Source organism: Neopelma chrysocephalum, unplaced genomic scaffold (assembly GCF_003984885.1).
Source record: "Neopelma chrysocephalum unplaced genomic scaffold, ASM398488v2 Primary Assembly neopelma1_59, whole genome shotgun sequence".
In the NCBI taxonomy this organism is placed as follows: domain Eukaryota; kingdom Metazoa; phylum Chordata; class Aves; order Passeriformes; family Pipridae; genus Neopelma; species Neopelma chrysocephalum.
In genome coordinates this window covers 25154708-25179330 of record NW_020897714.1, presented here as the reverse complement: position 1 = coordinate 25179330, position 24623 = coordinate 25154708, and the positions used below count along the sequence as shown (strand labels likewise).

Below are 24623 nucleotides of genomic sequence, written 5' to 3'. Positions count from 1 at the left end.
AACACATAACCTTGCCTAAGTCAATAATATTTCCTTTCAGCAACTGAAGCAAAGCTATAAACAAAAGCTCAGAAAAGCAACAAAAGTAATTAAGGTACTGAGGCTCAAGGGGATATAGATTGCATAAGGAGTGGTGAGCACTGTTTACATTAGAGGAGAGCAACCAGACACAATGAATAATAAAAATTATTTGGATGCCCTTACTTGTGTTATATTACTACAGGAATAAAAGGAATACTTACAAAAAAAGACTCATTCAGCTTGTTAAAGAGTCTTTCCACATGTACCTCATACAGCTTTCGGTCAATGATGTTTTCCAATTTGCTTCTGTGTAATATGCCTAAACTTGATGAAAGGAATATATTTCTACTATATTATTACTGGAACTCTGTGCTGTTGAATCTGGCAAGATGAAAAAGACTGACATAAATACCTTATCCAGATACATATCGGGAGTTTTTAAACTTGCTCCAAAGCTTGGTATCACCGATCTCCAATTCATTTTGTGACGGAGCAGATAACAAACCACCTGTTTTAATGTGGCAATTCCAACACTTCATAGAATTCCTTAGCATCGCTCCCCCCAAAAATAAACTTTTTTCCAGATTTATACATGGGTAAAGTAGACCTAAACTCTTAGAACACAACAACAAGTGTGCTTTTGTTTTACTTTAATATACAATGGCATTACAGCAGTAGCATCTGGCACACAGCACTCAGCCTGCAGTGCTGTAAATGGAACACTGATGACTTCTTGGAGGGAGGGGGAAAAAAAAGATGCCATCAAGTTAACATGCATTTCTCAGAATTTTCATTTGCATTTTTAACCCCTTTGAGACCAGTCAAATCATCCACTTCCAATGGAAGTACCTTGTGCGTAAAAATAGCCAAAAGGCTTATTAGTCTGCTGGGGTTAATCAAGTTAGTGAGGTCTCATGCACTTTGAAGAGACCCTGGTAAGACTAGTAAACACTGGCCCCTTTGACATGAATTCTCATTGTATTGCTGCATGGAGCATCTGCTCTCTCATTCTGGGATCACAGAAGAACCGGAGTTTCCGGGGTAACAGCTTCACCTCCACAGGCATAGCTTCATACTCCTCGTTATCAATGCCAAAGGATCCCTCAGTGCCCTGTGTGCACATAACAGTCAAACATCAAGCATGTTATTTCAGCAATGCTGTAACGCTGATACCCGATTTTACCAATAGATTACAACTGAATATTGAGCTGAGTCTCAACCAGGATGACCCCCATCCCTGTGCCTTCCAGCCCATCTGCTCTCCACAACACAGGGAGAGCTATCCTTCACTATACTAAGAGTCTGTTGCGTAAGATGTTGGCTCACTTAGTTACTAATTAGTGATAATTAAATGCTAGGAAGCTTTAATGACCCACATTGTTTATACTGAAGGATTCTTTGCTATTGGAACCTCAATTACACGCACTTAGATCTTAGTCTGCCAGTGGTGACACAACCTAATCTGCAGAAGTGCCTGTTAAGTAACTCCTATTAAATCCATATTACAACCCCCTTTTGGTATTGTTTCACTATATTGATCTGAAACATGAGATGCAAAGTAATTCACTGGCCAGGAATTACTCATCAGTAGAATTTTCTCAAGTGTTTTCTTTAACGCTGATAAAGTCACCAGTGATTAAAACCATTCATCAAAATGGCAGGCTGACTTTACCTAAAAACAAATTCAGTGGCTGCTTTGCATGCACTGGACTCAGGGGAGGGCTGTGTTACGTGGATACTCAAACTAACTCAGGTGAACTCATACACCAGAACAGCACCGACTAGAGAAACTAGTATAGGTTCTGGAAGTCACAGGTACAGCAAAGCAGTCCAGCTGGATCAACATATTCCGCTTCTCTGCAAAGCTAGTGAGACTCCTCTGAGCTGCCTCCAGTTCCTTTTACACCTGAATCCTTTTTTATGGCTCAGCCATACTTAGCCCAGCTCTCCAGAGTATTCTTTCAGAATCACAAAACTGCCATGATATGAATTTGATGCAAGTATTTACATTCGATGCTGGCTAATCATGACATCATAATTCATGATTTTAACTCGGTAGCAACAGATTTTTTTCACCTTTTGCCACATTCTATTCGCCCTTATTATGGAATTATTTTGCCAAATGATAGATCACTTGAAGACAGAAATTATCTAGGAGATTGATTTCATGTCCTTGTAAAAACAAGAAACTATCTTCTCCAGGGCTGCAATAACAGCTTCTTCTGTCCCAGAGGCAGAAAAAGACGAATCTAAATTACACAGGCAGGCACAGTTTTGTCTTCTTTCTCAGCCTCATCAATTCAAAGTTTTGAGGCACTTCCTTATACTGATCTGAGCCCCCTTGCCTTGTCTCCCCCTCCTTGGTCTCCATAAAGCTTCTAATATTTATCTTCTTCTCTACAGCACAATCCTTTTTAGGGCAAAATGTACATGTCTTCAGTGCTAAGGAGAAGATCTGCGTATCACAGAATCACAGAATGGGTCAGGTTGGAAGAGACCACAGTGCATCATTTGGTCCAACCTCCTTGCTCAAGCAGGCTCATCCTAAAGCACAGGATTACATCCTGACAGTTCTTTAGTATCTTCTGGGAGGAAGACTCGACAACCTGTCTGGGCAACCTGTTCCAGTGTGTGGTCACTCACACAGTAAAGTAGTTCTTCCTCATATTCAGGTGGAATTTCCTGTGTATATGCAATATCCTCTACAACCATCATCACTGTCTTCATAAAAGATCTGCCACTATTTATTGGCAGAATGAAGCTCTCCCTCAGGTTTAAAGAGCAGCTGGGGAACTCCAGTATGTGTTTCCTGGCCAGGGACTCAGTTGCTGCATTGTGGAACTGTGTGTCTCACTGGCAGTGTAATCCATCTCCCACGTTTGGAATAGGGATTTCTTAATGTGCAGCATCAATGGGTACAAGGAAATAAACTGACAAAGTTTTCCAAGTCTTTGTCTCACCTCTGGAAGTTGCAAGATGCATCTGCTGGCTTGGATGCACTGACTCCCTTCAGGACACGTATGTGGGTCACGCATCTTTTGACTTCTGTTCAATCCAAAAGAGAGGTAAGGTAAGGACGTGTTTCTCAGAAAGAGGGAAAAGAAACAGCCTTCTTTAGGGATGACATTTCATTGTGGGGTGATAAAACACTATGCATTTGATAAACTTAGAGGTTATGTATATATACAAATATTTGTGGGTTTAACTGTAAGAAAGTAAAATAAACCTTCCCTCTTCTGCTGCAGTCAATACATATCAGTATGCACTGACAGCCTGCACCCAGCTTCTGCTCTGAGCTCACTGAATATATTTGAACATAGTTTTGCATATTTGAAAAAGGAGCAGAGTTTTGTGCTTGTCACTTACGTGCTGAACTGTTCAATTCCTGCAGTGAATACTATCTCCTCACATCCCATGCACCCACATAACTTACCAGCAACCTGAACAACCCCAAGCCAAAATAATGATGGAATTATAGTTATATTGAACTACTAAATTACCATCTAAAAACAAAGAAAAACCCCACTCTTCACATCAGCACCAATCAGAATGACATTTCTTAACAGCTGCTTTTATATAATTCTTGTGAAGAAACCCCCAGAAACTCATCATTTTATCCATTCTAAATACAATATCCAGTATTGTCAGTATCTCTCTCATGGTGCCTGTAAGATTCTTACTTATGTACTGTATGTAAAGTGCTGCTTTCTTTCCTACTTCTGTGGATATCAAATGGGAGCACATAGAAGGCAGCTGCTTGCCTTAGAAAGCCGGTGGTGCAAGTGCCAAGGGGTCTTTTCCAAGACTCAGGATGCTGTCCTGTCACTGCATCAGCTGTTACAGGAACAGGGCATTGTGATTCCCTCTCCCCACGTGTGCTGCTGCAGAGTGAGCACAAGCTCTTGGGTGTGCTGACCTGCCTCTGGCCTCCTGACTGACAACACACATCACCTTTTAACTGACCACTGACAAAGGGTCACTGCACCCCAGGCAGTAACCTCTCAGTTTGGACCCCTCTTAAGACACACAGATAGCAAAGAGGACAGCAGAGAATAACAGTGTTAATACATCACAGCTCTCAAGCATGGCAGAATTATCACAGATATTCCTCTGACAGGCAATGCCAGCTGTCCCCAGCTTTTGCATCTATTCGTAGATTGATATGAAAGAGTCTATTTAAATATTGCCCAAAGAAAAGAACTCACAAAAACATGTCAGAATCTCCCTATACACCAAGTCTTCTACCCCTAGAGGAATGCAATTGATTCTTAAAATCACAGAAAATCTCAGAGAAAGAGCATGAGAAGCAAGGGTTGAAACAGGAGATGATAATCAGAGACAAAGGAAGAAAAGCAAAAATACCAAAGGAAAGGGCAGGGAAGGACGGAAGCAATATTAACTGTGGAAAATTTGGTTTTAATCAAATATGTATAGAATAAAAGATTGATGAGTGACTGTGAGGGAATTAAACATCCTCCAGCAATATAAATTATAAATCATTGATGGCATGCAATACTGTCAGTTTATACAGTGCTGTACAAACAAGCAGCAAGATCACCCACTTAAAGTTTAACCTGCCTGGAGTTTAACATATAAGGTCCTAGATATGGCACTCTGGTGAGCAAGCAGATTTTTTTGGTCAATGAAAGCAAATGAAGCTCTATAGAGATGCAATTATGGGGTCAAGACAAAAAAGCCAAGACATGGAAATAAAGATCAGTCAAAGGAGAACACTGGTAGAAGCAAATAGACACAACTCCACTTGCAGCGATTGCCCCTCTGGTGGCCCAGTATAAAAGGATCAGAATTCATTTCCATTAGACTCTGCTCCTTACTCAAGGTGACAGCAATGTAAAATAGGAACAAGACTGAAAAGTCTAACAGCAACAGTTTCCATTGATTGTTGCATCTCACTCCATATGCTGAATCACAACAATACAGGTAGAGAGAGAACCACAACACCTATTGCATGTAACACACAATTGTAACCTAGTTTTCACGTCCAGAAGCGGCCAACATTAAATGGTTAACGATTCAGAGTAAGTCCTCTAACAAAAAAAAAAAAAAACAAAAAAACAAAACAAAAAACAGTCCAGTCTTCTGCACTGTAGCTGGTAACTGTATTCATGCCCTGGAGTGACAGCTCTCAAAACTTTCATATACAGAATCTAAGCTGGCTAACAAAATGTGGATTACTGATGCTACACTTTCCATCCCTGCCTTCCTCCCCTCCAGCACTTCTTAGTAAGCACTCCATTGTAACCACCTCTTCTTCCACCACCTTATCTTAAATGTCAGCTCTACCCTTGCTGCAAATGCTCTTGTTCACACAAATCTGATCCACAGCCAGAGGGCACTTCTATACACCTGGGATGACCTACTCTTTTCTTTGAAATCCATCAGCAGTTGCCCTCCAGCACTCTGATGCATCCCCACATATACACGCTGCCTGAACCTCCATGGTAGTTTCCTGTTGGATGTGTAATTTCCTCTGTGTGACCCATCAGTTCTCATCAGCTCCTGTCAATGCCCTCTTCAATATAAAAAACCCTTGATATCTGCACTAATAAGGTATTTTCCCTAAACACCTTTTCACCCCCCCAAAATTCTGGTGGAGTTTAAACTATGCATTAAAAAGAGAAGAAAAAAGAAGGAGTTTCTTCACACATTTCCAAAGACAAACCCTGTTGGTGCTGCGCAATGGGGAGCCTCTGATAATGGGCTTGACTCAAAGCACACTGCCAAAGGCCCTGTGGGATCTCTGAACACCCTGATTCTGCCTTGCACAAACAGGGCACATTTTTTCTGATCAGACTCCTCTCTGTACAACTAACCAGTCCCTCCTGCTGCTCCCCCACCCCATACACCCCTCTTTCTTTGTCACCCGTAGACTTTTGGGCACTATTTAATCAAAAGAGCTTCTTTCTCTGAACTTTGCTTGAACAGCAGCTCAAAGCTTTGGGTACTGCCTCTAATTAGCTCTAGACAGCAGGGCAATGTTAATGCTCATGAGAGACTTTTTCTGCATGACACTGTAGCTGCAGTCTGAAAATATGCCATAGTACTGCATGGAGCATGTCCAGTCGACATGGGAGACATTATTTACAGTGGGAATACACTTGGATAGGCCTCCCTTAAATCACACAAGTTATCTACATTTTTTCCACTAGCAAAGTGTTTGAGAACCCAGCGTAGCATCTCCTTTGTCTCCCTCCTTTAGGAGACCAGGTTCCTCTGGTTTCTAATAGGAGACTCTCCTCCTCCTTTCCCTCTGTAGCCTTCAAAGCAAAGATTTCAGTCCCGAGCAACCTATGGTCCACATGGCTCATGCAACTTAAAAGCAGTTGCAGGAGGGTAACCTGACCTACAGTGTATGCATAGGTAAGAAGATTCTATTGCCACTGAGGCTTGTGAGATGCCCAAAAATGGGCCTGCAGCTACCACTAGTATCATAAACAAGAGATACAAGCAGGAATTATTAAGGTGATGACAAACAGGTAAAACTGTGCTGAAATCCTCCCACTGATTTCACTAGAGGGAGCTCTAAGACTTAGAAAACAGCAAATAAAAAAGCAAATAAAAAGCACTGTGGGATTTAGCAGGAAAATCTGTTGCTGGTAAAAACTGCACTGAAGACGCAATGTATTTGTGAGTGGGACTGTATGAAGAAACTGGAAAAGACAGCTGTGATTTGCATCTGGCGAGAGCAGGAGGAACAAGACAACATTCACTTTTTCTCTAAATGCTGCTTCTTCATACCTGCAGCCTTCTTACTCCACATACAAGCAGCACCAAGACATTTGCCTAAAGTCCCTGTTTCAATGCACATCTTCCAACAGTTCGTCCAGCTCAGACCTAATTTCTCACAAGAGTTATTGAGTTAGGGAAGCTTTTCCCTTAGACAGCAGGGCCTGTCTAATCACAGTTCAAAAATTCCAGGTATCACTAGTACAAATGTTATCAGCTCTGTGACCCACTTCTCAATCCACTGAGCAGCCAGGGCTAAAAGATTCTGGGGATAAGTCTGCATGGCTGTCTATAAAAACTTGGTAATGACAGTAATATACAACTAGTACTGACTTAGAGCAACAGGGGAAAAGACGAAAGGTATAGGAAACTCAGAAGCTACAAAGAACTCCAGGTCCTGGATTCTGACACTCCAGGTTCTGGAGTTCTGCTTTGTTTACAGAAAATGAGTAAGAATTTTAAAGAACAAAATCATTAATCCTCATGAAGCACTACTGACTGGTGTCCTTTGCAGTCTTCTGCTTCTGAACTTTGCAGCACAAGATTAGAGAAAAACAGCTTTTCAGGATTTGTGTTCCCACTCACACAGAGATTCCGTCACCTTTTCACAGCCTTCCCACACTCACCCTCTGTGAACAAACTCTCCTTTGCTGACAGTATCTGCTTCAATGCAAATGTCCATGAAGTCCTCAGTGCGCTGTGCAGAAAAGGATTCAGAAATCAAGCAGTTAACATTTGAAAATGCCACACCCATGAGACTGCAATATGTTCACACAATGCCCAGTCCTTTGTCCCACAAAAGGACTCAGAAGATGCATTTCTGCATTTCATGCTTTTTTTTCAAATCTCAACTTGAGATTTTGAATTATAAATTATAGACAGTATTTTCCCATTGATGAATATTCAAATAAATACCACAAGAAGCAAAATAACAAGTCACACATTTGGCTTCTTGTTACATTTAAAGACAATAGCAGACTCCTTAGGTTTACTAATTTATTTCTATTCAATGGGTCTTTCATGAATTTCAGCAATAGTACAATGATACAACCTCTGGCCACCAGACACTACAGTAAGAGAATTTTAAACCATACAATTTGGAAATCAAAGTGTCCTTGGTATCAATCCTTTAAACTCCTTACTTAGCTTCTTTCATATTTACAGCCTGCTCTTAAACTGAGTATACAGTGAAGCTTTTTCCAGGAAAGCAACTTTGATTAAGATGCAATTTATTCTTTTTATTTCTTTTAACATTTCTGTCCTGGCAGAAGTCCTAGTGCAGATGCAATCAAAATGACAAAAGTAAAAATAAATGCATCTATTAGTATAACTCGGTTTATTTGCTGTTCTGCAGAGGTAGTCTTGGCACTGTCTGAGCTGCATCTGTATGGCTTTATCAGCTCTCTTCAAGAGGGCAGCCTAGGCATGAATCTGAGGTGAGACAGAGAGACAGGAGTGGCTGACAGTAGTCAGCAGATATGGCCTGGTATTGATTTGAGAGAGCTGCTGTTCAGCTTTGATGGCTGCAGGGACAACGGCTTCAAGACTGGGAGTTATAAGCAGATGCAAGGGGTCCACAGGTGTAGAAAAAAAAAGATGCAGCATCAAGATACTTCCAGATCTAGAAACACAGAAGTACAACTCGCCTTACATAAACTTGTCCACTTTTCTAAACCATGCAAGAGACCTGAGAACCCCACATCACTTCTTTTTTTCAATACCAGTGAGTATTAAAGTGCATCTTGAAGGCATAAAGGAGACAAAACAAACAACCCAAAACCAACAAAACAACAGAAGAGACATAAGGGCTAGTTTGTGGCAACCAGATACTTTTTCAATTCTTGGTAGGTCTGTTTTTACTTTACATCATTGACTCCAATCCAGTTCAGCAACCAATACTCTTGTGTTCAAGTGCCATCTAGAAACCACTAAAACCCCAAATACTCAAATACTAATCTCTGTCTAGCTTTTATCATTACTAAGACAGTGACAGTGCAAATCATAAGCCACTGAGGAATGAGAAACTAAAGTTCAAGTGGTACGTTCTAAGGAGAAAACAGGAGAACATTTTAAAGACTATATTTGCCTGTTTTATTTTTTTTTTCTGATCCTACAAAATAACATATCAACGTAACTCAGATTTTCATGTTCTTAAAGACCTAAATTCTGAGCAAGAAATATGTTGCAGGAAGTTCAACACCTCCTGTTAATCTGGGTGTAGTGGCAACAGTTTCCCGCAGCCATGAGGAGGACATGAAGGGAAGCTCCCCTGTGTTAGTGTTTTCCAGTAAAATTAAAGACTGACATCTACCCAAATAGCTTCCACAGCAGTAAAATTGCACCAAAACACAGGCATAAGCTAAAGACAGGTTTTAAAACAATGAATGAACAGCATGAACAAGCTGAGAAGGTTATGACAGGTACAGTTCCTTTGCTGCCTTGGTTCTACTCTTCCACAACAACCTGCATTTCCTTTCCTTCAAATCAGTGTAGCCCCTGTCATTTCCCTAGTCCCAGTTCTTTTTAACTCTTTGCTCTGCAAGTCAAAAGAAGAGAGAAAAAGGCAAAATTCCAGCTAGACATTCAGGTTCAACTTCCTTCTAGCACCAGTTAATCAAACAGAATCACTCTCACATGGTGAAGAAGGAATGGAATGCCTATTTTGATGCTTTGTTTTCTCATGGGCAATCCTAAAACTTGTTTGGTTAGTGAAAACCTTGTACAGATTCCTCCTGATCCCACTGCATCCCAGTTTTACATCCGTCTCCAGTGCTTTTACACTGACTCTGAAACTTGCCCATTCCTGGATTCAGCCATGGGCCTCTCCTTGCACGAGGCAGTAACTTTTATTTATATAGACACAAGAATGGGAATTTAACAAGAAAGGAAAACTCTGTGGCCAGCCAGCATTTGGAATCCAGTTATATTATGGTCTTACTGTTAGATCAAGCTGCCTGTTCCGAGTTGCAATGGAAAGCTCAATGGTGGATAGCTTCAGTTCTTCCCAGTCCTCGGGGGTTACTTCCCGGGGAAATTCTGCATATTAAGAGGAGAAGATATCAATCATTAAGTGGAATTCAACTGCACTGATCATTATGAACCACGAAACATTAATGCCAGACACAAAAATCACTCTGAGCCTTTGTGGCCACTCATTTTGTTTCTTAAAAATGTCAAAATCTTAAAAAAGGTAAAGGGAGCTTTGGAGTACTGAAGAAAAAAATAGCATCAGCATTCACACAGCAGCAGAAAAGACTGTCAAGCACAGTACACGACAGCCCTGTGAGTCCTTATGCCCAGGGATTAACAGATCTCCTGGGCTAGTTACAGGAACATTTAGAAGAACACATGAAGTGCTGCTACCAAAAAACCAGGAATCTGATATTCAGGATGCTGTAGTAACATGTATTTTCTATGGGAGGAAACTCCCCAGTTCAGTTCTCATATACAGGTCACTTAATTCATGCTTCTGTATGAATCACCTCTGCCAGCCAAGGAGAAATGAGGTCTTTGCATCACAGCAGATTGCACAACATACACACTCTCCTTCCTTCTGTGCTCTGCCAGGTGCACTGCCCAGCCAACAGCCCACTCAAGAGAGGCTCACAGAGAAGAAAGTTTATGATACAGAAAGTACTATGAGAAACTTAGGGCTTCTGCACAGCCCAAATTTTACTGTTCTATTTTAAGTAACATTCGTTGCTCTGTGTCAGCAACTCTCCCCACCCTGGAAAACAAGGGCTGCTCCTCTCTCACCAGCTCACTAAGAAGCCATTCCACTGGAAGATTTCAAGAAGCTCACCCAAAAGTGCCAAGTATTCCCTAAGGAGGCCTCTACAGCAATGGCAAGCAACTGTGACTCCAGGGAATGCCCTGGGTTCTTTGCAAATGGATCTTTGTTTATGGGACCACAAGCACTGGCAGGGCTACTCTGTTCCATTTCTGGCAGATACCACTGTAAGTATCTTGACAAAAATCACAGCTTAAAAAATTAATAAAAATAAATTAATAAATAATAGTAATTAAAAAAGAGCACAAAAGTAAAGCAGACATCCCACCCCCCCAGTCTATTAGAGGAGTAGAACCTGCCTGTGAGTTTATGTCAAAATACACACATCTCACCTTTTGGAGGTGACCAGTATGAGCGAAGTCGCCTGTAAAGCCTCACATACAAAGGAGGTCTCGACGGTTTCTCCTCTGGATCTTCTGGAGGTCTCTCAGTTGGACCCACATACATGAGAGCAGCTTGATGTTTCTGAGGCCACTCCTTGAGTTTACATGAAAAGGAAAGACAGAACATAAAGGCATTTTAGCACCTACCTGTTTAGCCCTCTAGCCTATTTATTCTGTGCTCCCAAGTAGTCCTGAGATCTACACAGGCCCCACCACTGCCTCAGCCTACTTTGTGGTCTCCAGCCTCCAGATTCATACGTCAGATGACATTTTTTGCAGCTTCAAAGAGATTACCCACAGTCCCCAAGTCCACTAATCTACTCCTTCCCTGCACAAAGTGAGGCATTTTTCCCTCTACGAGCAGAGGGTAAAGGGATGTTTTCTTTGCTGCTGATGTGTGGCAGGGTGACACGGCTGCTTCTGGTTGGAGGGAACAACCAAAACCAGCAAGGTCAACATTAATGTCTGAAAGTACAATTGGTCTCTGCACAGGCACAAAGACAACCTCAAAGAGCAACTGCACAGCGGGATCCAATGCAAACAGACAAAGACAGTGCTGTGTGCAGCCGAGGGGCACTGAAACCTGGCAGGCCTTTGTTCTCCAACAACTCAAACAATCCAGATCTGATCTGATAGTCAGGTGCTTATAGACAGCAGCACGACAGGTCTTAAGGCAAGTCACATGTACTTTATAAAGCATGTTAGGGGAAAACACCTGGAAAAAAAGTACTAACACATTATTCTTCATGATATTTTTTCTCGTTTTGAAAATAATTTCTGAAATGCTCCAAACATAGGACTAAAGGAGGGAATCACTTAATAGGTTTTTAAATGTATATAGTAAAACAAAACAGCCAAGAGCCCACATGAACTCAATACAATTATTTTTCTATGCACAAAACTTTAAAATTAGTTTTGGATCATACAGCACAGGTTGTTAAGCTAATTCACTTCACACCTCTGAGAGCAAGGAAGGAGTCTACTATCATACTTACACAATAAAGAGAACAAACAGAGGTTGCATCAGCAGGGCAATACACAAACAATAAATATTAAGGATTAAAGGGAAAAGCAGCAATGTTGTGATAATTTAAGCCTGAAGAGATGATAACACAAACAACAATGCCCCTACCAATACCAGAGGTGAGCCCTTTCCCATTACACTTTTTTCAGCTAGAGGTCACCCTGTTTCAATAGACAGCTACAGCAAAACCAGAAAATATGAAGTGTACAGCAGCAAAGACAAGCCAGGAAGAGATTAAGCTCAATAGGCTGGAGACACTTCTTACAGAAATTAACAGAATGATAACATAAGAAGCACATAAAGCAATAAATACCACAATTAGGAGAGATCAGGTAGAAACTTTTCTATTGTAATATCAGAAAAAGTGGCCACTTCAACCTTCAGCAGGTTAAACAGATCTTTTTAATGCACAATGAATAGCTCACCAGTGAAATCCACTATCACTGGCCATAGCTGTGGCTAAGGACTCAACAAAAGTTAGAAAGGGGCTGGAGAGAAATCAAGAGGAGGTTTCTACCTAGAATGCCAGCACACAGTCATCATCTCCAATTTCCTGGGGATGGGGGGGGTAAAAAACCAACAACAACCAACCCAACTTTCATGGATACATTACCATTAAACTCCCTTCTACAGGAGCTTCCTATAAAAGAATCCTTGGCACTATCACAGACAGCATGACTAGACTGCACAGTCTGATCTACTGTACCAGCTCCTGGGTATTTCCACAGCCTTTCATTAGGAACCTCATATGTTCAGAGAACAGGAAAAGCATGTGTGTGAAACTGTCTCACCTTTCATGCAGATCAAATTTTAATCTTTCCAGGATTTCAAGCAACAGAAAAGTTTAAGGTGAGATATAAGCTATTAATCTTCATGTTCATTTTACCACACAAAGAAGCCTTATCAATGTGCATGAGCAGCCTAATTATAGACCCTTCTGCAAGGTGAATAAATCAGAGTGAAATGCTATGACAAGAAAGGCTATTGAGAAAAGGTGACTGAGCACTTTGGTGCTTATCTTCACCACCACTGCTGCTCACCAGTTTCACAGGCGGTTACTGGCTCCCCCTGGTGATCTTGCAGAAACAGATCTTCAGTAAAGGGAATTTTTAAAAAAGCATTTCTCTTCCCCTTCATCTCTTCTGAAGTAAGTCTATCAATTGATAGGTTTTTTAAAAAGTCCAGCTTCACTCCCATTTTATATTGTTACCAGAATCCTTCACAAAAACCAGCAGATAAATTATATGAAGCAAAGTCAGCCTTTTCATTTCCCATACACTTTCCTCACAATTAATTTTTACCTTAAATGTACTGAAAAAGTGAGCTGCTTTGGTTTTCAGAGGCCCAAGGTACCAGTACCTGAAAAGAGAACACAAACAGACCTTCTAAGATATCCAGGGGTCATTACTAGGAAAGGGAGAAACCTTGCATGCAGTCAGAGCACACAGACTTGTCTGCCACTGAGTTAGTGCTCCCTGATAACTTTTAGCTTTTTGATACTGTAAGATAGTTTCTACACATCACCAGCAGCTTAGCAGTGACATCCCTTTCCTGATTTACAGATCACCAAAACGCAGTGTATAATCTTCACTACAGGCAGCAGGACATCTCACTAGCAGAATTTTACCTAGTTATGTGACACAACTGGGGATGATTTAAAGGCCTGTGGTCCAACAGCTGGTGGTTTGCACCTCCACAATATGCAATAAAGCATTATGCTGGAGGAAACAAACAAAAATCAAAAGTTTCAGAGACAAAAGAACAGAGCCAGAAAACATTGATTTGTCCCAGGGGATTCTCACATCAACATCAGTGTTTTACAAAATAAAAATCCGATCAGCCACACAGTTGTAGAATCTACACACTGTACAGAATCCAAAGATGTAACTATAGTTAGGCAGGCTTGGTGCACATTTTGATCACTGTCTTCCAGCAAACAGGGTCAGCAAAGCACATTAAACACCATCAGGTCAAGAGTACTGCAGATCTATCACTAACTACTAAGGTGTGCAACTCTCCACTACTCCCATCAAGCCATGAAGTTGTCTGTAAAATAATGACATAAATCAGCACCAAGCCTCCAGCAGGACAGTGCTTAGCAGAGGGATAGTCAGATAAATTTCTGGAACTTTGTCTTACAGCTTAACTCCCTTTAAATAGGTGCCTTCTTTTCAGTATAAGATCAGTTGTACTGGAATACACCAAATGTTTATTTTAGCCCAATAACTCATCCCTCATGGGGACCAAAAGCAGGTGAAGTGGAGAATTATAAAAACAGGACAAGCACACATGGTTCTTGTTCCAAGCAGGCTGAGCACCCATTCATTTGTGGCTGAAGCGCTTTCCAAGCTGGGCACATTTTCTCTACATTTTCTCTGCACTAGAAAACATTCTTGCCTCACGTACAAGAGGTGCTGTTATGCCACCAGCACTCTGTCCAAAAGACTCTTAAAAAAAAGGGAACTGCTGCAGGAAAAGATGTGAAGGCTGGCACTAGGCAAAAAACAGGGTATGGGCAGGAAGCCTAGCCAGAGTGCAGAGCAAAGAGCAGTGCACTTCCTTGAACTTGGGGCTGCAATTAGCAGGAGAGACTGCAGCAAAGCCAAGTCAGCACCTACACAGCCTACCTAGAATGTTCCTTGTTTCCCAGGGACCTGACTGTTTACTGCATCTCCCCCATCCCCTCTCAAACCTCTCAAATATTTGCCAGACAGACTCTAGAGGTCAGCTACCTCTTCCTTCCTGACAAAGATGGCTCATTCACAAAGCACATGGTATTTCCTTACAGCTGCACTCCACAAGAGTTTGGGAAGTGAGCTGCTTTGGCACTGCTGCTCCTTCACCAGACAATGCTTGTCATTTGATACACAGACATGGCATGTTAAATGTCCTTTTGGAGAAAGCCCAATAATTATTAGTTTAGCATTCAGAGAACAGTCATTTCCAGCAGGAACTTCAGGGCATTTCTACATCTATCTGATGTCCCTTGTTGGAATTGAGTTACAGAGTCCACATGCACCTTTTCATTGGCAGTGATGAAAAACAATGGCCAATTACTTTACTTAGACTTTACTCAAGGGAGAGATTTTCCCCCTGCTACGATCTGAATAAAGTTCCAGAAGCGGATATCACAAGGCAAGAAGAAAGTAAATACTTAAAAGAACAGGCGAGCACCAGATAAGTGTTTATTTTGAATTATAAAAATGCTGATACATCTTACACTCCCATGTGTGTAATGCCAGGCCTAACAAGAGTGGGTGCCTCTGTCTGTCAAATGCCTACACTCAAAAAAAGACTTACTTAAGAGAGGGGGTTATATCTTTTTGGCAACAGATGCTAAAAGAGGCACAATTTCAAAAATGGTATTTTCTTACTTGCTAGCTTTAACTCCTGCATCTCTGTAAGATCCCCATCTCAAACTAGAGACTGCAAATACAGGCTGTTCCTTTTCTCCCTGTAAAGAAAAATAAGGATTGCAAAATTACTTTCTCTTACCTTGTTTCCCAATTTATTTTCTGCAGTCAGAAAAATAGCATTTCTAAATAAAAACTGATTTCTGATTAATCCCAAAAGTGACATTTAACAGAAGGGTTATGATAAACACCTAACAGCAATAAAGCTTAGCAGAATTTAAGCTCTGTACATCCTGTCTGCTCTGGAGAGGAATATAAGAGGTGAACTTTTGAAGAAGTAGACTGAGTTTGACTGCACACCCTGCAATGGCCATTTCATTCTGTGGATATTGCCAGCCAAAAGCAAGGAATTCTGCACAGCAACACTACGCTCTCACTGCAGAAACGTTCATTCTACAACGTAACAGAAAAACAATATTCAAAAACCACGCAGGGCACAGCCAAAGGTTTTCCCGTTTTACATTTTCCAGTTTGTCAAAGAAAGCTATTAATGGCACAACACATATGAATGCATCAAATCAGCTCAGACAGCTATTGCTGCCTCTCAACATTGCTACAGAGACATCACTGTTACTAAGTTTTGTATTCATCAATACTCTCTGAGCCTCAAAAAAGCTGATGTTCAGGCATTCTGCTGTTTTCTCCCAGTTAGACTATCTGATGTCACAGTGGAGAAATGACTGCCATCAGAACTGCTGATATCATAAACCAAAATTTGTAACAGCATTACACAGAGGAAAAGCAGTCCATGTAAACACAAAAACATGAAAATAGGAAAATTTTAGGAATGTTGAGTTCCAAAAAAGCAGATGCTTTTACCTTGATCTGCAAGACATCAAGTGGAACTGTCTCTCCCTTCAAAATGGCCAGTGTAGCATTAGTAATATGCCTGCAAAACAAACAGGGGAAATAAAGCAAAGGAAAACAAACAGGAAGGAAGGAAATGAGTAAGCTTTAAAATTACATTTTTTTCTAGAAAATTCCAGTACAAGTCCGGGTGGGGCCTTTTTTCAGCAAACGTAACAACCCTGGGGAAAAGTGCTGCACTTCACTGAAATTAGAAAGCAAAATGGGTGGCTGCAACACATGACAAAGCCTGAGTCCTAACAAACAGCAAAATAGACAAAAAGTAAAAGGAAACTCTAACAAACAGCAAAATAGACAAAAAGTAAAAGGAAACTCTCAGTCTGAGCTTTTCACAGATTCCTCCCTATTCAGCTAACCTGGCAGATCACATGCCAACTGTGTTACCTGCTGTTTCAGATACTTAACACACTAAGGACCCAAATAATTGTTTTATTTTAGTGGTAGGGGACGGCACAAGACTGGTCTCAGCTCATGTGTCTGGGACTGAACTGCATTAGTATGCTAATTTGTTTTGAAGTTTTTAATCAACATAAATCTACCTATCAGCTGTGCTCCTGTCCTTTTGGTCTCCATTAAGCTGTGGGCAGTAGCTAAGGCACTTTGTCATTTCAACCTGTAAAGATTTTGTAATCAAAGTGTTTAAGTCCATTAAATAGTTTATGTTCAAACCTTGAAGCATATACTTGATTAAAAGTCCTTCTTTGTTTTTAAAGCTGGGTAAAATTCAGATTCCACATTGCATACATTTCCAGTGTCTCAGCTGGACAAGGAAAAAATGCAGTTTTCAGATCCAGCTCAATACTCCTGTGAATCAGTGGGAAAAATTGCCCTTGGCTCCATCAGGATTACAATATTGAGACAGATAAGGAAGCTGTTCTTCCCACAGCCCTTCTTCTCTCCTAACTCTTATCTTTCTGTAAGACCTTTACAATTCCTACACTCCAAAGTAAGAGTGCTGAAGGAACCAAAACCCAAATACTTCTTTTAAAAATATCACTTCTGCACTTTTAAAGTCAGGTTCTGTTACTGGTGTGGACAGGTAAGCAGCCTATTGACCAAATTACCTTCAACTTCACCAACATGCTGCAGTCTCACCTGCACAGTTCATTACCTTGGGACAAGAAGATCATTCATTTCAAACAGCTTCTTTAGAACCCAAACATAAATTATTATTTTAATCTTAGCTGCTGATTACAGCCTTGTCCATCTTGCTGAGCTTCAAAGCACTCTGGTAGTTTTAATGAAGGATGTTATGCCAGTTGACTCGTGGGTTTTATGGATGATGGATACCAGCAAGGGTTCCAGAAAGAAAAATGTTAATGAGTTAGTGGGAGAGTGAGAGTGAAGAGATTTCAGCAGCGAGAAGAAATATTATTAGTATGAGAGAAGAGGAAGGGAACAATCAAAAAGAAATGAAGTGTGAGGAAAAGAAAGATTAGTTGACCAGGCTTTTTACTTTAGAAGTGGACAAAACGATCTTGCAGAACAAACTGAAATGCAGGTAACAGATATCACCAGGTTGGATCATATTCAGGATGCTAAACATAAGAATCAGGTTGTTGGATTGTTGCCAGCATCAGTCCCACCACAGGGAAAAGCCAGTCCCACTCTGCAAAATTCAGTAATAGGATCCAGCCTTTCCCATATTCTTGTACTAGTCCTTACTTTGCAGTTGCTAACCCAGTTATATGCAGACTGGTTTCTAGAATTCTTAGACTGGAAAAGGGACAGAAAGAGGACTTATTTTTGTTTTACTTTGTCATATCCTTGCTATATCCTTGTCATACCCTTTCTGCTATTCCTAAGAGGCTGATCCTTTTAATCCTTTTTTTTAAAAAAAACCTGAGCATCACACGATCACAGAGAAATTAGCCACAGCAAATTATATCATGTTCTAATAATACATACATTTCCTTCTTTTAATTTTTAGTCAGTAACTCAGGCAAGTTCAGAGAACTGTCGGGCTCTGCCCAGAGACTGCCAACTTCTACGTAACACAGAAGAAAAAGAAAAGTATCAAGCTACCAAGAAGCACTGCTCCTTGAAAACAAAAAATATGTTTCAGAAACATGTAATACTTACTGGACTTGGTTTGTGCTCTCAGGGTACAGCGTGTGGCTCAGAGTGCAGGTTTTTCCAAGAGGTATGAATCCTATAGGAATCTTACTGAAGGCAGCCTGGACACATGAGGAGAGTAAATTAACATTTGCATCAGCTGAAGGAAGTTCCTGTGTGGAGATCACAGCTGTGTCTGGTATCACCCCTTTGGCACTGAGCAGCCAGGCACTTCCTTAAACGAGGCAGTAATACATAATGACTCAGAACATGGCATCCAAATCTGTGAATCCACCACTGCCAACTGGGTACAAAGGAGCTCTCTGTAATCATTAAGAGCATTGTTACATGCAGGTTGGCAGCCACATCCCAACTAATGCACAGATTCTGTCAGCAATCTGCCATCTTTCTTAATACTGACGGTGGCATCACAAGCTCTGAATCTCATTACCATTGCAGAAATGCCCCTCTGACAGAGTAACCTTGCATAGCAAAGAGATTTTCTCACTTAAGGAAAGGAAATCAATTGATTCCGCTGGCACCCAAATCATGAAGCAGCAGAAGGTTTAATTTTTGAAAGTCATTGACAATGTTGTTTTTCTATACCACAGTTCAGCAAAAGGGCTTGTTGAAGGAGCAAGTTATTACACTATGCCTCGTAATAAACTGTGCTTCTTGAAGCATGTCAGCAAATCATTGTAAACTACCATATATCACAGTTGTACCATCTCCCTCCGGGCACTGCTGCCAGCAGCACCAGGATGCTGCCAATACGCACCGACTCGGTAATTCCCGTCTCACTGCCCCACCACTCTCCCTTGCTATCTCCATGTCACCTGTGAGTCTTAATGCACCTCAAACACCCTTCTCTCATTTTCCTCAGAGCTGTTTTACAGTGTGCAGACCAGAGGCTGTTTGCAGCTCATGCAGTCAAGCTCTGTTCCCCTGGCTGCCAGGAACAATGTTTCTGGAATACCTTGCAGAGGTTCTTCTTATTCAGGCAACAGTGGTATGACATACCCGAGTGGAAAGGGAAGCAGAGCACAGAGAGAGGGGGCCGAAGTGCAGCTCTCTACTCCTAGGACACAGTGATATGAAGGACAAGAAGAATTCCCTGGCCAAAGACACAAAGTGACACAGTGGCAATACTACAATGCAGTATTCCACCTGTAATTGTGCTGGATGCAGAATTTCCTACACTGCTGCAAAACGACTCAAGCTACATCAAGATAGTAAGTTAGAAAATGGAGAAAAGAAACTAGCCAGTAAAGCCTCTAAAACTTTTCTTCCACTATCTTCAGATTATAGAGGTCTCAGGAGCCAACTATAATAATATTGAACTTAAAAAACTGATTTCTCAGAATTGATACAGCCAGCCCTCCTTTAAAAATGTTGGCTTGGTTGCAAAGTTCCTCTTGTCACATTCAGACAAAACAAATGCCTAAACAGATACAATTCTAGCTGCCAAGGGTATCATCATAATCTTGTCTGGATCATTTAATTGAGTTTTTGCCAGTTCCTGCCAGAAGGTTTTGGGAACAATGATTCCCTCCTTTCTTCGATAACACTGTCCTCCCACTTTAAAAAGAAAAATCTCCCTCATTTCCATTTGGAGTGATCCACCTTGAGAGGTTAAAATTTGCTTAGTGCAGCCATCTGCATAGGTAGATATTCACTGCTTGAAAAAACAGCAGAGCAATCCCAAAGCAGTGGGAGTGTGACCATAACTGAATTCATTTTCAAGCCTGTACAAATACAGGCAAAACATGTACTTTTGCCCAATGCTTGTGCCAAACAAAGTGGCACGCACAGCTGGTCCATGGGTCTTTGAAAGTTGAGCATTTGGCTTCTCCACAATCCCTGCTCTGATGCTGGAAACTTCCCAAAGCCATGGTTTGGGAGCCATTGCATCCCTCAGAATGGGAACGAAGAACAACAGGCAGCATTGCAGGACACCAGCAGGGCTGACTTGGTACGCAGCAAGCTGGCTCCAGATTAGGAAGCAACGTATCTGCAGAAGACAGCTGAGGCCAAGAGACCGCAGTGGATGCACAAGACACTCTAAGAAATGCACAAAATTTTTAAAATGACACTTTCTCACCTCATCTGCCCTGCGGAGAAGTCCAGTTATGACCTGAAAAACATGGGAAATGCTCAGCTCCAAGGATTTTATTTTTCAGTTACAGTAGAAAGCTATGACATTCTTAACCACATTTACTCTTTGGAAAGATTTAAGGAGCAGCTACTCTTTCATGGAAGGTGCTATGGCTGTTTACACGGGAAAGGAGGCATGTTCAGTGTGCAAACATGGTGGAAAGAGCAGGGTTATGAATATGCCTGAGCATATGCTGGCACCATAACCAATGCCAGTGTAAATGTTTTAACACTGAATAATGCCCTGCATAATGCAAAAATAGAACTGGCCAGTGCAATTAACAGTAATCAACTCTAAGGCCAGGAGGAACTTGTAGATGTACTCTGACTACTTTCTCTTAAGGTCACTGCATTTCATTTAGCCATTGTCTTATGAAACCAGTAGTTAGCATTCCAGGAAATGCTTGAACAAAATACAGTCTTACTTGAAAAATAGAGTATCCCCCAGTTCTGCTGGTAGTTTGCTCCTGTCATTAATCATCTTGACAATAGGCATTTATTAAATACGTAACATTCTTTGTTATCATTCCCACATAACTTTTAAATTATCTGATTCCCACTTAGCAAAATATGCATTCCTCTTGGGGAGCATACAGATAGGAGTGAACTTGGAAAATTAAACCATTACAATTAAATCACACAAAAAGAAAAAGTTAGAATCGTGTCTCTCCAGACAGTTTGCTCATTCTTGAATAAAACTCTGGAAGATATGTCACACAATCTTTTTGCCCCCACTCCCATCATCACTTTTAGCTTAACACCAACTAGCAGAGTGTCCCTGTTCCCAGAAGATTATAACATTGACTGAAAACACAGACATTAAACTTGACAAATCTCTAGTAATAGTTGTTATGGTGCTGCTACATTGCACAGACTCAACCTTCTCACTCGCAGCCCAACTACAATTCTCAGCAAACCAGGCTCCTGCAGTACCTCTTGTACCGTGCCATCTCCTCCCGCAATAATGATCAGATCCGTGTTTTCCATTAATTCCAGCAGCTTTTTTGCTTGTCCCTCATAATCAGTCTGAAGAAGCAGAAATCCAAACGTGAGAACTCAGACAGCTATTTCTAGTATATCTCTCTTAGAGAAAAAAGAATCATCTATCCATCTGCTTAATAGTTATTTTCATACAGGCACACAGTACTGTATATTACTTACACTCATGGACATTTCTTCAAAATCAGGCTGCTGCCTAATAGAATATGTGCAGTAAACACACAGACACACACACAAAGGTTAATGAAATATCAGAGTATATCTTAACACATCTACCATATCACAGCAATAATCTTATTTCCAGGTAAATTTACAGTGAAACCAAAGCCAACCATGCTGTTGCAGAAAAACTCCCAACACCTTTAGCAGCCAAAGTGCTCAAGTGCATCTCCTGAAACAGCATCAGCTACATGAAAGGCCTGACAGCAAGCTGCTGACGGTGGGTTTAATAGTGAAGAGTACACTGACTTTCTAAACCATGAAAACTGTTTTCTGAAAAATTACTGTCTTTTACAAAGATATCTCAGCCTCACCTGCTGGCCCAGCCCTATTTTGCCAGCTCATCAGTTGCTACCAAGCATCAGTTTTAAGTCTTGCAAAATAATTTTTTTCTCTTAGGGTAGGACTATGTATTTTCAATGATAAGAGAGAGGCATTAATAAAAACAGCATTTTAACATTAAACCTTGTGAAAAGGATTCCAAGACAGAAAGATGCATATTAGAGTACTTCACTGCTAGAACTCACTGACTATTAAGCAATCCTCATATCGTAACCTCAAAAACCTGCAAAAAGATCTGAATTCCTTCATGTTTATTTGTTCTTCTCTTTCCAAAGAAAACCTGTTAATTCACAGCATTTAGATCTCAGTGTTCTGCTTTTGCAATGGGAATGTTAAATTATTTGGAGAGACACTGAGATATTTCCACTGAAAAATAAAAGGTTATTTTTAATTAATCTGAACAGTTCCACTGCACGTCAAAGTTCCTCACTTCTGAATTCTGCAAGTTCAGGCAGAAATGACAATTTCAACAGCGCTGGGCACGCACCACTAGCCAGCACTCAAGTATTTGGAGAGTTTTCTCTCAAATACGAATTACAGAAGGGCTGCTTTAGACAGACAAACAAGCATATGAAGTGCTTTAGCTGAAAATTAAAATCTCAGTATACTGCTTGTAAATTAGCTGTGAATTAAAAAAGAAAAAGATTAAGTACCAGCTTAATATCTCAGTATTTATTTCTTCCCATGAGATGTCTACAGGACAACTGAGTATTTCAAATGCATACAGATTTTAATTTCAATTCTTCAAGAGGAGAAAGCAGAGCAGACAATGTCTCTATATTAGCAGAACCTATCAGTTCTTACCTTAACCACAGTTACATCCAAGCCAGATAAGTGCAAAATTGGTGCTGCATTCTTTTCAAAAAGGTTCCTGGCTTTGCTAGAAATAACGGAGTAAAAACTATTTAATTAGTCTGGTAGCTAAAAAGAAATTAAAAAAGGAAAGAAATAAATGAATAGCAAGAAGAAATCTACTTAAAACCAAGCATACAATCTACACAATCAGTCACTCAACCTGCCAGTCAGGAAAGATGAGATTTCATGTGGTTCAAATGTATTACATTTCTAGTCTCATATCTCAGATGTCAGGTTTTTTGTTGCAGTTTTAATAAATGCAGAAGACGTTATCTAACTTTCTCCAAAAATAATTTAAAAAATCCATCAAAACAAAATAAGATCTCCAAAAAGAAATTTATTAGAAAATTAATAACTTAAAGAGCACCAGGCTTTACAACCACAAAGAAGGCCCATGTTGGTTTTCAGAAACATCAGAAAACCCCAACTATTTACTATGACATATTATTAAGTAAGTTTAGAACCAAAACTTTATCTGACCTTTTGTTATAGGACTGATACATTTTCTGCCTCTAATTGCATAATAAAATAATAATGTCACTAACTATAAATTGCTTACAAGTAGAAGCATGAGGCTTTATTAATACTTGGCATTTTCCAGTCATGTGTGTTTTGAACAAAAGCATATAAGTCCAAGCACTTCCAAGTCAGATATATTATTCCCTTTATATTGGTACTAACAACTCCCTGCCCCTCCCCAAAATGCAACTGATAAAAAGCTTAGCTGATCAGCAGAAACAGACGCACATCATATCCAAGATTACAGGTTTTCTGCTAATGAGCAGGTAAAAATAGCAGACCTCTTCCAGGAGTCTTGCTCTGAGCCCATATTTAGCCTCTCAGTTTGTGGGCACATCCCTTTCAAGGACAGGCTCCCACAGAAGTAAGATCACTGCTGGCTAATGTCAAGTCTTGAAGCAATCAAGGTCATCTCTTGTTTCTACAGTTTTTGAGGCGGAAACATCTCACATGCAAAAGTTTGGAGGGAATACGGAGGAATGCCACATACGAAGGAATGACAAAGGCCAAAACACAGGATAAAAGAAAAAAAATTCAAAATATACATATGTTTAGAAATCATTCTTTCACCTCAAGCCACTAATTCTATTTCTCATCCCAATATATTTGGTGAAATAAAGTTTGGCATAGTTATATAGCGCCAGCTTGGTATCAGAGGGAGGCAAAAATGAGCTCAAAAATCTGGCTGGCTTTTGTAGTGGATGGCAGAGCAAAAATGAAGAAAGAGTGCCTCAAATGAGAGTGTTGGGAAGAGGGAATTTTACCCTTTGCAAGCTGCTGGGTTGAGGAACACCGTTGCTTTCTTCAATGGCATAGTGGGAGGGATCAGCTCGTTGCCAAAAGCCTAAGTAAGAGAAAAAGAGCAGAGCTCAGTTTATCTTTTAAGCACACTGCTAAAACAGTTCAAAATAATGCTCCTCTACAAATGTCAATGGGCTTTCAAGCCTCATGACATTCAAATGACTTCCATCTTCAGCCATTGTACAGGTCTCCTATTCAAAGACTGCACTCTTAGCAACAGCTCACATCACTGTCATAAGTACTCTTTAGCTCATTTTTACAATTCCACCACCATTTCGTTTTTGTCAACCTCTGGTTTTCTGCCATGGGCAGAGATCCAGGGAGCTATCCTTGACTCCAAGGTTACTTGATTTTCTTTCCTTATGTAATTCTCATACACCTGCCTGCCACCTTCTTTCTGCATCCTTTCCCACTTCTGAACTTCAATTCCTCAG

At 40.6% G+C, this 24623-nt stretch overlaps 1 protein-coding gene across 1 annotated transcript in view; it reads right to left on the bottom strand.

Moving 5' to 3' along the window:
* Nucleotides 1-654: 654 nt before the first annotated feature.
* Nucleotides 655-24623, bottom strand: part of AGK (acylglycerol kinase) — a 36586-nt gene continuing 12617 nt past the window's right edge. Inside the window, exons 3-15 of the mRNA XM_027680567.1 lie at nt 24153-24232; nt 22819-22894; nt 21388-21480; nt 20402-20434; nt 18328-18422; nt 16198-16267; nt 15340-15419; nt 13267-13324; nt 10891-11035; nt 9707-9804; nt 7395-7465; nt 2982-3066; nt 655-1132 (exon numbers count right to left, since the gene is read on the bottom strand). Coding sequence (XP_027536368.1) covers nt 995-1132; nt 2982-3066; nt 7395-7465; nt 9707-9804; nt 10891-11035; nt 13267-13324; nt 15340-15419; nt 16198-16267; nt 18328-18422; nt 20402-20434; nt 21388-21480; nt 22819-22894; nt 24153-24232 — 1122 coding nt within the window. The 3' untranslated portion in view covers nt 655-994. The remainder of the gene's footprint in view (nt 1133-2981; nt 3067-7394; nt 7466-9706; nt 9805-10890; nt 11036-13266; nt 13325-15339; nt 15420-16197; nt 16268-18327; nt 18423-20401; nt 20435-21387; nt 21481-22818; nt 22895-24152; nt 24233-24623) is intronic.